Source organism: Amphiura filiformis, chromosome 1, assembly GCF_039555335.1.
Source record: "Amphiura filiformis chromosome 1, Afil_fr2py, whole genome shotgun sequence".
In the NCBI taxonomy this organism is placed as follows: domain Eukaryota; kingdom Metazoa; phylum Echinodermata; class Ophiuroidea; order Amphilepidida; family Amphiuridae; genus Amphiura; species Amphiura filiformis.
The window spans coordinates 74,436,703-74,449,592 of NC_092628.1; the positions used below are offsets into that span (position 1 = coordinate 74,436,703).

General features: G+C 34.8%; 2 protein-coding genes across 2 annotated transcripts in view; both read left to right on the plus strand.

Annotated features, from left to right (window-relative positions):
• Positions 1 to 6,092, plus strand: part of LOC140168495 (carboxypeptidase B-like) — a 44,901-nt gene extending 38,809 nt beyond the window's left edge. Inside the window, exons 9-10 of the mRNA XM_072191897.1 lie at positions 585 to 669; positions 5,911 to 6,092. Of these exons, the coding sequence (XP_072047998.1) occupies positions 585 to 669; positions 5,911 to 6,092 (267 nt within the window). The remainder of the gene's footprint in view (positions 1 to 584; positions 670 to 5,910) is intronic.
• The window catches only part of LOC140153217 (carboxypeptidase B-like), a 102,159-nt gene that overhangs the window by 69,677 nt on the left and 19,592 nt on the right, over positions 1 to 12,890 (plus strand). The window lies entirely within an intron of this gene.

The window sequence follows — 12,890 nt, forward strand, 5'->3', positions numbered from 1 at the left end:
TGGCGGCAGATAATATCACAATTCTGTGTAACCTTAAGCTATACTGACTCCCTAGTGGACATGGTCAAATGGGTTAGACATGTTAGAGTAAGTGTGGTGTTACCAGACCCGGATAGCACGAAACCATATAGCACATTCATTCATTCAGTCAGTCAGTCAGTCAGTCAGTCAGTCAGTCAGTCAGTCAGTCAGTCAGTCAGTCAGTCAGTCAGTTAGCCAGTCAGTCAGTCAACTAATTTCACATATTATTATAAAGAACAAAGTCATATTAAATATGTATCAGAAGCATTTACAAATTAATATAATTAGTTATATTAAAACAAAATGTTTTGATATATTTTTTGATAAACATTTACTTGAGAACTGCAGCCGAAGCATTGTACAATAATTTTAATTAAATAGCAATTCTATTATTGATACATAATTGTACGAAGTGTTTAAGCATATATAACGATAATCACTAATTATAATGTATAAAGTAACAAGAGGAATATATATGAATATCAACATTTTATAGATATCTATGGGCGCATTTACTTCGAGGATAATAACCAGTACTTCTTTTTCCATTTCCCTTTGAACAGGATACACTAGCCAAGGCAGCAACAGCTGCTTTAGAAGCACAATTTAGAACCTCTTACTTTGTTGGAATGTCTGGACCTGACATGTGTAAGTTATAACTTAAATTGTCACATCAAATGGATGCTAATCCACAAAATCCACTAAATATGAGCTTTCACCTGATACCAAAACCTGCATTTTGATAGGAACAAGTTGGGGATGAGGCTGTGAATCAGGTTACCCACCTTAAAATGTTATTAAAACGTTTTGATCATATCAAAACTAAGTTCTGAATTAAAGATTTGCAGGCTTGAATCACCGCGCGATAAGCGAGCCAGGGAAAGAGGTTCACATACTATTGACTGGCTATGACGTGTATGGCAGGTATATTGCATAATAGAAGAGATAAACTTGGTTTTTCGCCTTCGAGCTCCAGGAGCATAATTTCGGGCAAAATCTCTCAAAAGCTTGACGATTGACCCCTCGATCACTCACTGTACTGTAGGTATAGGCAATAAACTAATTAATAAGCTGGTAGGAAAACCCTTCACCCAATATTAGCCATAGAGGCTCAAATGAGAAATATAATATTCATCCTTAACATACTAAAAGTTGAAGTAAAAAATGTCACGGGAAAGCTGTTGTTGAACTAATTTTCTGAACAGTGTCTTCCAAGATTTCATGACAGTCGCCCCATTTCAATGGGCAAATTGTGCTTAAGAGTAGGGATGACCAATGAACCATCAACTTGATTAGAACGCTCCCATAGACATGCAGGGAGCTCAACTGTGCACTGCTTGCACAGACATTTCTAAATTGATCTCATTCTTTTATTTTTCAATATTTTTCTGTACAAATTGGAGAAGTGACTGCCAATTATATTTTGTAACTATCTTGCAAATTACAGCAACACAACTGATTTCATTTTCCTGTAAGTGCGAGTCAAAATTGGTCCATCGCCACAGTGCGTTTAATTGCCAGTGGCTGAGTTCAGCACTGCTCAAGAATGGCACAAAATATTCATGTCAATAATTTCAGGTGAAAAACGTGGCCTACTGAGCTGTAATTTGGCAGAGTTGTCAGTAATACCTCTATCATACCCTCTGTAAAAAGGAAAAAAATGAACAAGTAGATCTCGAGTTACAAATTAAATCACCAACTTTCCTTTGGAATTTTCATACTCCTTTCGAATCATGCTAAGAAGACACCTTTCTTAACATAAATGTGAAGTTTCGTGCTCATTGGATGTATTTTTCACCTGATTTCAACCCTAAACGTTTTCTTATATTTAGGCCTATACCATCTACAACTTGCTGCTGGCTATACCTTGTTTAGAACTTTCAAAAGAAGTACCTGAATGTGCAACCATAACTGTTTCAAAATAGCCGCGAAAGTCATGCAGGTGACTCTGAGGTCATGCATTGAATTGGTTTGAATGAAGAATACTACCGGAACCAGCACCTTTTGTTAGAAGTCACACATGAGCATGATGAGTGAAGTGGATAACCTCTATTGTTGTGAATGAGTCAATGACCTTTAATGACACTGAAGATTTTGTTTGCATACACCTGCTAATTGGTCATATTAAACCCAATAACATTGAAATTTTTGGTTGTGAAAAAAAAAGTTCACCTGGATTTTGATTTTGTGCCATATCGGCCATCTTGGATGATTTTTGGCAAATGTTCTCTAAATGCATGATTTCAATGCCTCGGTTTGAAAAAATAATTTATGCCATTGACTAGTAAAGTGCCATTTCATAAGAAACCCCTTTGATAATTTCACAATATGCTTGTTTCATGTTTGCATATATGTTAAAATAAAGAAATATATAAAGGTAAATATATGCTTATGCCAATTTTGCTCCCAATTGCTATTTTTGGACCTTGTCATTTTATTTCGTTCCAATGACCGGTCAGAATGGGAAACTTTGAAAATTCATAATTCGAAAAGTTTTTGACCGATTTTGACCATTTAACCACCAAAATACTTCTGTTGATGAGTTCTATCCAGAAAACAATCTTTTGTAGCAATAGGGGCAACATGAAATTTTGATGGTTATCCCTATTAAGAGGGTACTACACCCATGGCCAAATTTGTGCCTATTTTTGCATTTTCTCAAAAATTATAGCGCATTATAACTCAAGGCAAGTAGTTATTGATTTATTGATTAAATATTGATTTTCCCTCATTTTTGACTGTAACTCCACAACTACTGTCTGTGTTGAAATAAAATTTCCAGTGCAGTAGTTGTAGTCATTGCCCCTATAATATACATATCTTACTTGTCACCAATGCGCTATAAATTTTGAGAAAATGCAAAAATAGGCACAAAATTGGGCAGGGGTGTCGTACTCTCTTAACATTCGACTCGCGAGAGCTCGAACTTCGAAGGAGCGCCATCATGTGATCGGTTTTGATCGATTTTTTGTTTTTTGTTTTTGGTTGATTTGTATGGCGCTTTCAACTACTGAGGTTATTTGCGCCAGTACTCACTCCTTTGTCAAGTTGCACCTGTATAACTCCATTCAGTAACAATACGTAATTTTCTGCTTCACTGCATCTTATTTATTTCTATCCTCTTCATGCCTAGCTCGTTGATATCTCCTGCTGTATCTGCTCGTACAATAAAATCCAGAATTTTCCTCTGTCTGCGTGGTCAAAACCAAACGGTGTCTCTTCAGAGCCACACCAGGCTGAGTCAGCCGAGGAAGGGCTAAAACGTGGTCAAATTACTTTGCATGATCCTACGCTAGCTTGACTTCCTCGCATCCAAGCCTGTTAGCGTTATCCATCCGACACCACGTGGAGGTTTGGGTTGAGTTGCCCGCGAGCAAATACTTTGCCAGCTCTACGGACCTTGCCGGACCGGTTTTGATCGATGTTCGCCATAGAAGCTCTAAATAAACTTCAATTCTTGCTTTCGATGGTGTTCAAAATGCAAAAAAAAAATGCAAAAAAAAACTTTCAGGCTTCTCAAATCGAGAAACTTGAATTATCGAATCAAGAAACTAGGTTTATTAGTGGAAAAACCTAGTTTGTCACCCAAAAACCAGGTTTTTCTCTTTCATTGTGCAAAATACGTGTCATAGATGTCATCGCCCAGAGGTTGTTTAAATGTAGCCCCAGAATACATTGCAGCCACGGATAGCATATTTGAGAAAATATCACACTGGGCTCCTGCTGTGTATGGTCAAGGTTATTATACGACCAGATAAGATGTGTCTGCATGCATTCATGTGCAAGAAAACTTTGCTGGTTTCATCTTATTTTCCCAAAAATTTAAAATATCTCAAATTGTTTTAAAAACACACGACTTTTTAACTTTCTTGGTGTTAATGTATCCACAAACATTATCCCTACCTAATTATCAATTCAAAACATAAAAGTCTTCGTGAATAATCCATCAAAACTACTGGTTCTTGTTTTGTACATAAATTTGAATGTGAAATGGTGTTGAAATGGCTCCTTTATTACATTGCACATAATGCCATACTGCATGCTGGGATTACATTGAATCAACCTCTGGTCATCGCCGGTCAATAGCATACATTATACTATATACTGCCATGAGAGGTTCTGGTTAAAACTATGGGCCCGAGGTGAGATCAATAGTACTAACTTCATGAGGGGCGCAGCCCCGAAGGAAAATAGTATTTATTGATCTCAACGAGGGACCATAGTTTTAACCAGAACTTCGAATAAAGTTATTTGTTTTATATACTTCATTAATATGTTCTTTGTTCATTGATTGGTTAAAAGAGAATTATTTGACGTTTTGACTCTATATTTTGCCCTTCAAAAAAAAAATCGGGCTAACCAATTACAGCAGCGCGAAATCACGCTATGGCAGTTTCGTGTGCGTGAACTGTTCCGTCGCATCAAATGCGCGCACGCGGAAGGCATGGTCAAAAGTACTATTTACGGCTTGGAGGTACTATTTACGGCTCATCCGGGACATTGCAAATACTATTTACGGCTTAGAGGTACTATTTACGGATTGGAGTACTGATGGTAGAACTATTTTTGGTCATGTGATCCACTTTTAACCAATCAATGAACAAGAATATATTAATGAAGTATATAAATATACATGTATAATGCCATGAGAGGTTTTGGTTAAAATGTGACCTATGGGCCCGAAGTAATCGAGATTAAAAGTACTTTTGATCTTACCGAGGGACCATAGTTTTAACCAGAACCCCGAAAGGCAGTATATTTGTTTTATATACTTCATTAAAAGAATATTATTCAATGTTTTTACTCACCAGTTTCTATCCTGAGTGAACAGCACTTATAAGTTATATTTTGCCCATTAAAAAATCGAACAGCCCAGGAAACACAAAAATGTTTTCATGTTATATTTTGGGTTTCGATTTCGACAAAAACGTTTTAATAACACTAAAATATCGTGTTATAGAAAGGTCATGGAAACGTTTTAAAAGGTTTGTATGAAAATACACTGCAAAAATATTTTTAAAATGTTTTCAAAATGTTATTGTAAAATATTTTTTACAAACATTTTTGCCAAAATATTTTGTTAACACTTAAATAATATTATGTTAGAATATTTGCATTAGGTTATCAACAAATGTTTTTGAATGTTATGAAAACGTTTTATACCTTTTATATTTCCTTTATATAATCCGACATTTAAACGTTTTCTGGCAACCTTTTCTAACCTTTTGCGAATGATGTCGAAAACGTTTTGTGTTTGGTGGGAGATTAACCAATTACAACAGGGCGAAATCAAGCTATGTCATGTGCAATTACGGTAGTTGCGCGGGCGCGAACTGTTCCGTCGTATTAAAGAGAGCTCGCACGCGGAAGTCATTGTCAAAAGTGCTCCTATTTACGGCTCATCCGGGACGCGTATTTAGCTTACTGATTTGCATAAATGAATATTCATGGTATACAGAAGATATGAATATTCATAATTTATAGAAGATTACATAATGACTCATTTGTGCTGTTTGGAGCTATTGCGGCCCATTATGGTTGCAGAAAGAAATTACGCATCCGGGACAGTGAAATGACTATTTAGGGCTTTGCGGTACTATTTACGGATGAGAGTAGGTTTTCCGATGGTAGAACTATTTTGGTCATGTGATCCACTTTTAACCAATCAATAAACAAGAATATATTATGAAGTATAGAATACTTTTTATGGGAATTTTTAACAAGGAATTATTCCTTGCCGTAAAATATTTAATGTCGGAAGTATTTTTATGTGTTATTTAATAGTTTATGGTGTGGCACAGACGTTAACAACCCCTTATAACTTGATAACGATGTGCATTATAATCATTATGGGAAATTAAACTTTTGTTTTGCTATTCAAAATTTCAGACCCCGCCTCCGGAGCCAGCGAAGATTATGGCTATGGCACTCTTGGTGTCAAATATTCGTATGTTGTGGAATTGAGAGACGAAGGACGATATGGGTTTAATATTCCAGAGAGTATGATTGAGAATTCTGGTATCGAGACATTTGAAGCGCTTAAAGTTCTTGGAACAGATCCTTTAAATTGAGTCAATCATTCGAAAAGCTCTTAAAATATTAATAATCAAAATACGTGATTATTTACTTAAACGCATGGGAAATCCTGTTAAAATACGTAAATATAGATTCATATCATGCAGCTTCATGCTTGGCAGCAGTGTCAAATTAATCAAAACTACGTATCGGTCTAATATATGTTAACAACGCTATGTAGTCTAGTAGGCCTAATATCTGGTCAAAATGTTGCAGAACCCGGGTGCGAACCTTATTACAACAGTCATGGACAAAAGTTTGGAATGTATTTCACCTTCTTGTCATGACATTGCTAAAACCATGTTTTACTCAATAATAACTTCCAAAAACATGATGTGATCGCTGCTAAGATTCCAGAGTGTCTTCCCAAGAAAAATGCAGCTTATTTCCATGACTGTAAGTGAAAAAGTGGGGATCCGATTTGAGCAGTCAATTTGTTATATCTGATAAAACCGGAACCTTTATTTTAAGGGATTAAGTTGTTGAGTTCTCAAATGTTATAAAGCATAAAGAATTATTCAAGTTCTCTTCTTGGAAATCATTGAAAAGAATAAAAGGAAATGTACGAATTAATATACGTGTGAAGATTTTCCATGCTTTTTTTTGTGGACGTGAGGATATTCAAGATGGAAATGTGGAGATCATTATGGCGTACACTCTAAAGTAGAAATACTTGAAATTTAAATTTTAGTTGAGATTTGTACATTTTTAAGTCTTTAATATTTATTTTACGCTGGGTTTGATTTAAATTTTCTTTGGGATCGGGAAAAAGAAAATATGTTTGTAAATCTAAATAACAGATGTGGAAATAGGAGTATAAACTGACCTGTAAATACCAGTTGCAGTCCAACTAATTCATGGCATATTAGATGGCCTAGGGGAAAGTTGGCCCATATTTGCAAGACTATCCTTGCCTTCAAGGTGAAACAAACCTACTCATGTTACCCTCTGGCCATGAACTGGCCTGGTGTCAGATCTTACCCAGGGAAAGATGACATGCCAATATTGGCCTTTAAACATTAAACCAATCACAACGCGATGGTGCGTGCACGTGATCAAATCGAAACGTTTTCCTGGACTGCTCAGCCGCCATCTTTCCTTTGCGATTTCGTGTGGTGGCGAGCGAATGAATGAAGTGATATGGACGAATTTGTTTTGCAGAATGGCATCCCAGATGCTGTAATTGCCAATGTCAGTGACTATAACTTCCATGAAAAAGCTTACATTGTTGTGCACGAAGGGCCAATGTGAACATTACCTTCAATCGCCGAGGTAGTAGTCTGTGCTTCTGCTGTATTTACCTATACATATAATATAAATGGGTAAGCTTATTTCCATGAAGTATCACACTCGGCCACTGCAGTGACACTGGAATTATCACTGGCACTGCAGACTATTGCTTGAACTTAGAAGTAGTCCTGACTTGGTATTACTGCCGTGAATAGACGTATTGCTTGATAGGAGGTCACACAGACTTGTATTTAATATCGATATTTAAATCCCCATAAAGATTTATATTATTTTGAAATAAATCCCAGATGTGCTTAAAAGTAAATATTAAGGGACTTAAATATTAAATCCAATAGACTTGCATTTTTAATCTTTCAAGGATTTGAAATTTTAAGTCTAAAGTTAGTCTTATTTTTTAATCCAAAGGTTTTGTCACTAATTACAGTCCGCCTTGGACTTAAAAATTAAATATTTTAGACTTGAAAATAATTATTTGAAGTATTGACATTTGCTCTTTGTAGATTTAAACTTTAAATCTGAAAGTTTTATTTTTTAAATCCCCGTGGGACTGAAATTTATAAAACTTTGTAAAGACTTATTTTAATCCTATATTGATTAGTCCCTAACTACAGTCTCTGAAAGTTTTGAACGTAAGTCCTTTGGATTTGAATTTAAATCCCTGTAATTTAGAGTGTACGCATTTTATGAAGTATTAAGGGATCTGGAATGAGCGTTTTTTAAAAAAGCGTTTCGACAGTATTTTTGTGGGACATGAGAGCACATCAGACATATCGAATTGCATTCTGAATACGCAGAATGTCTTTCTGATATCAAATAATTTTCATTTTTTGAAATTCACGATATAATACAAATTTTATGACAAATTATTAAAATTTGATATTTTTCACATTTTTGATATATAACAGTCCTCGTAAGTAAATTTTATAAATCTAATGATATATTCTTAAAGTGTATGTAGCTGAAAAGCCGACGATCAATTGAAAATTTTGATCTTTCATATTGAAGATATAGATTTTTTCCCAAAAGACCTAATTTTTTTGGTGTTTTGGAAAAAATCCATATCTTCAATACGAAAGGTCAAAATTTTCAATTGATCGTCGGCTTTTCATCCCACCTACATACACTTCAAGTATAAATCATCAGATTTATAAAGTTTACTTCGAGTACTGTTAAATATCAAAAATATCAATTTTAATGATTTGCCATAAAATGTGTATTACATTGCGAATTTCAAAAATCAAAATTATTTGATATCAGAAGGACATTCTTCGTATTCGGAATGCAATTCGATATGTCTGATGTGCTCTAATGTCTCACAATAAATACTGTCCAAACGTTCATACCCCATCCCTTAATAGGAAATACAACGATTTTCCCAAAATTACATGAAACAGATTTTTTTTTGTCCACGGATGATACACACGATTAACCAACTTCGTGTATTCGAGGACAAAGATTTTTCATGAATCGTTAGAAAATCACAGTATTTCCTTATCCAAAAACCACATTTGATGATATACGGTAATAAGGATGGACTTTGATAAAACCCCATACTTTGTGTTTTTGAGTTTCAATTTGGATATTTATCATTGACAGTGAGCAAAGGAAGGAGCTCAAACTAACTCGGGTACCAATCTTTGAATCTAAGAGCCCAGGGATGTGCCACGCAGACTTACAGATGCCGACCAAAATCACCCAAATTTGTCCTAATTGGACGCCGCTTTTAAGCCCACTTTTGCTAAAATGTGCCTAATTCTGTGGTTTAGACTGAATAGTAAATAGCACTTTCGTTCTATTTTATAGCGACACCTAATTTCAATGTCTGTGAATCTTAATTTTGTGAATGTCAGCACACTCTTAAAAAATTACATTTATTTAACCTCGTTAGGACTGAAGTAGAATGGAGCACCGAACGTTTTATTGTCCCTGGTTTTGCTTAAAGCCCTATACCATTTTCTTCAAATTTTACAATATTTTGTTACACTATACTCAAAATGCTGCAATAATACTAGTAATAATTGCCGGGAAGGGTTTCTGTCCATTTTGAGCTGAAATAACAAAGTAAAGTGAAATAAACCCCATTTGGCCGTTTAACATGTAGTTCTATAGGGAGAGATAAAGTCATAATTCTTTGAATTATGACTTTATGCTCTGTTGACCTACAAAAACATAGGACATGTGTAAACATCAGATTTGAAAGATCGTACATTATGGCTTTAAGGGCTGGGGTATGAACGTTTGGACAGTATTTATTTTGGGACATTAGAGCACATCAGACATATCGAATTGCATTCTGAATACGAAGAATGTCATTCTGATATCAAATAATTTTGATTTTTGAAATTCGCAATTTAATACACATTTTATGGCAAATCATTAAAATTGATATTTTGATATTTAACAGTACTTGAAGTAAACTTTATAAATCTGATGATTTATACTTAAAGTGCATGTAGGTGGGATGAAAAGCCGACGATCAATTGAAAATTTTGACCTTTCGTATTGAAGATATGGATTTTTTCCCAAAACACCAAAAAAAAATAAGGTCTTTTTGGGAAAAAAATCCATATCTTCAATATGAAAGGTCAACATTTTCAATTGACCGTCGGCTTTTCCTCCCTGCTACACACACTTTAAGAATATATCATTAGATTTATATAATTTACTTCGAGGACTGTTATATATCAAAAATTTAAAAAATATCAAATTTTTATAATTTGTCATAAAATTTGTATTATATTGTGATTTTCAAAAAATGAAAATTATTTGATATCAGAAAGACATGCTTCGTATTCAGAATGCAATTCGATAGGTCTGAGGTGCTCTCATGTCCCACAAAAAATACTGTCGAAAAGCAATAAACGCTCATTTTAGATCCCTTAAGTAGAAGAAACATTACTTTGTTGTTATTTTCATATTTACCTTTACATTAAAAATGTTCGAATGTAAGTTCATACGTGCTTGTAATAAATTTCCAAAAATTGAAACTGACTTACAGCTCAAAAATTCACTAACCTTGAATTTTCGATGTGTGACACACATCTTCATCAGATGAATTCCTAAGATGCTGTGATGGACTTGCCCTTTTCTTGACAAGTCAACTACCCCCAGCCGCAATCCCTCTGCTGTCGCAGAGCACAAAACAGAATCTCAACACAACATTGACTAGGAATCCACTAAGGGTGTTAGCCAAGGATGATAGAGAGTACCCCCGTTTAGTGCGGGAGGCCATCCAGATCAAGAAGAAATCGCCAGAACTAAATCGCGATCAAGGACTGGAATTGCCAACCTTATACAACGCCCTCATTCGACCAAAATTTGCCAATGGTCAACAAAAGAGCAAGTCCATCACAACATCTTAGGACTTCTTCTGATGAAGATGTGTGTCACACATCGACAATTCAAGGTTAGTGAATTTTTGGAAATTGAAAATGTTCCTACTATATGAAAGAAACATGCAAATTTGTGGGCGGGTTATTCAAATTTTGAAAAGAAAAGTGTGCAAATTGAAGTGATGTGAATTACAAAATATCCAGTAAATTGGACATTAGAGTTAGAGTCGGTGAGGTATGAAGGACCTAAGTTAGAATGTTAATTTGAACCGAAAAAAGGAATTGAAAGAACACAAAATTCAACCTTGATTTAAGTAAAAGTCAGTTTCAGATCTGGTGTCTTTATTGTGCATTATGTGCTGTCATTCAAAATACATGTGCCTCGTGGACAAACAGTTAAATTGGGTATCGCAGTAAAATAACTCCTAAATTTAAACGGTAGTTGCGATTCATTTAAATTTTTTTACAAAACATGATTATAGTGTGGCATTTATAAACACTTTCAACAATGTTCTCACATGGTTCTCACGTAAATATCGATTCCTTTCCCTATTGCACATTTTTTACCTGGCGGGTTTTATGAGTCTGCTCATTTCATATCTGAAGTGACAGAGATATTTCCACAATCATTTCAAGATTGAAATTTCAGGATTTTTTTTTTTCAAATATGCTTTGAAGTTCTTTTACTGTAGGGGCCTTTGGGTGACCGTGATACTAAAAGGTGTTTTTTTCAGCTCTACATACGCGTCACCTCCAAAATGGAAATGATCAGGGATCTAGTTTTGAGTGGAATGAGAAGAATAGATACATGAGCTTGAGAAGAATGGAAGAAGTGAGTTTTTAAAAAAGGAGCAGAAAGAAGAATTAAAGACCCCTGGACTTATGAGAGACGTGATAGAAAGAAGGAAGGGAACAGACAAAGACGAATAAGAAGAATCAACTAAAGGACAGGAGGTAGAAGAGCATCAACGACACCACTTGCATTACATTGTTAAATTCTACATCATATGCAAAATTTGAGGGAAAATGAAAGAGTCAGTTTTATTTTAGGGTCATTTTTCTATAACTGGTCTTTACATGTAGCCCTATGGAGAGAGTGCCCGTTGAGGGCGCTATAACCCCCATTTTAGGAACAAAAATGTGATGTAAAAAAAACTGACCCGTGCTAATTTTCTAAAACTTTCAGAGTATGTAGTATGAACATGTAGAAATATAATCAAGTAGTTGCTCTACCAGCTCTTCTCCGAAAAAATAAAAAGTCCTATACCTTAATGATAATGAAACCTAGGTGAATTTTTGTATGTGGAACTAATATCATCACAAAGAGAAGAGCTGAAATGAGTAAATCCTGGGAAGACCAGCAGTAAGTAAAGCTTGGGAAGACCAGCGTCTATGTGGACCGGTTGGGCTAACAACAATGAAACCTATTCTGAATATGTGTCACAATTCAACTTTGTAGAAATTAAAGAGAACCTACATACATTTCATCCACTGGTGGAGTATAATTTAAAGTTCATTAGTATCATAACTATTGCGAGAACATGCTGTATTTGTGCAGATGAAGTAAACACTGATATAAATGATACTATCTTTAAAGGTGCTTATATTCAAGATAAAACAATAATGATGACATAACATAAACGATAATACGTAAAAGATAAGCACAAAATGAGACTTATACACGGAATGGTTCATTCAAATGAAAAAGTCCATATGTGACCGTACAGCACGAATGAGCCGTAAATGTCCTCAATTGTATTCTGAGTTACAGTGTAAAATGGGCATGAAGGTCGTATTCATAGGAACCTCAATTGGGTGCTACGTGTACCTCATTTAATGAGATACACGTAGCACCAAATTGAAATACCTATGAATATGACCTTCATGCCCATTTTACACTGTAACTCAGAATACAATTGAGGACATTTACGGCTCATTCGTGCTGTACGGTCACATATTATTGTCAAATAAAATGGTTTGTATTTAGGTCTATTCTCATTATTCCAATATTCATTCATTCATTCATTCATTCATTCATTCATTCATTCATTCATTCATTTATTCATTCATTCACTTTATTTATACACGGTTACATTTTGTTCTTCCACACGTCTGTGGTGTAACACAATAAACATAAAAACAAGAGTAAAACATAGATATATAAAAGAACATTATTATAATATAATATTATAATAAAGGCTATATACGTGT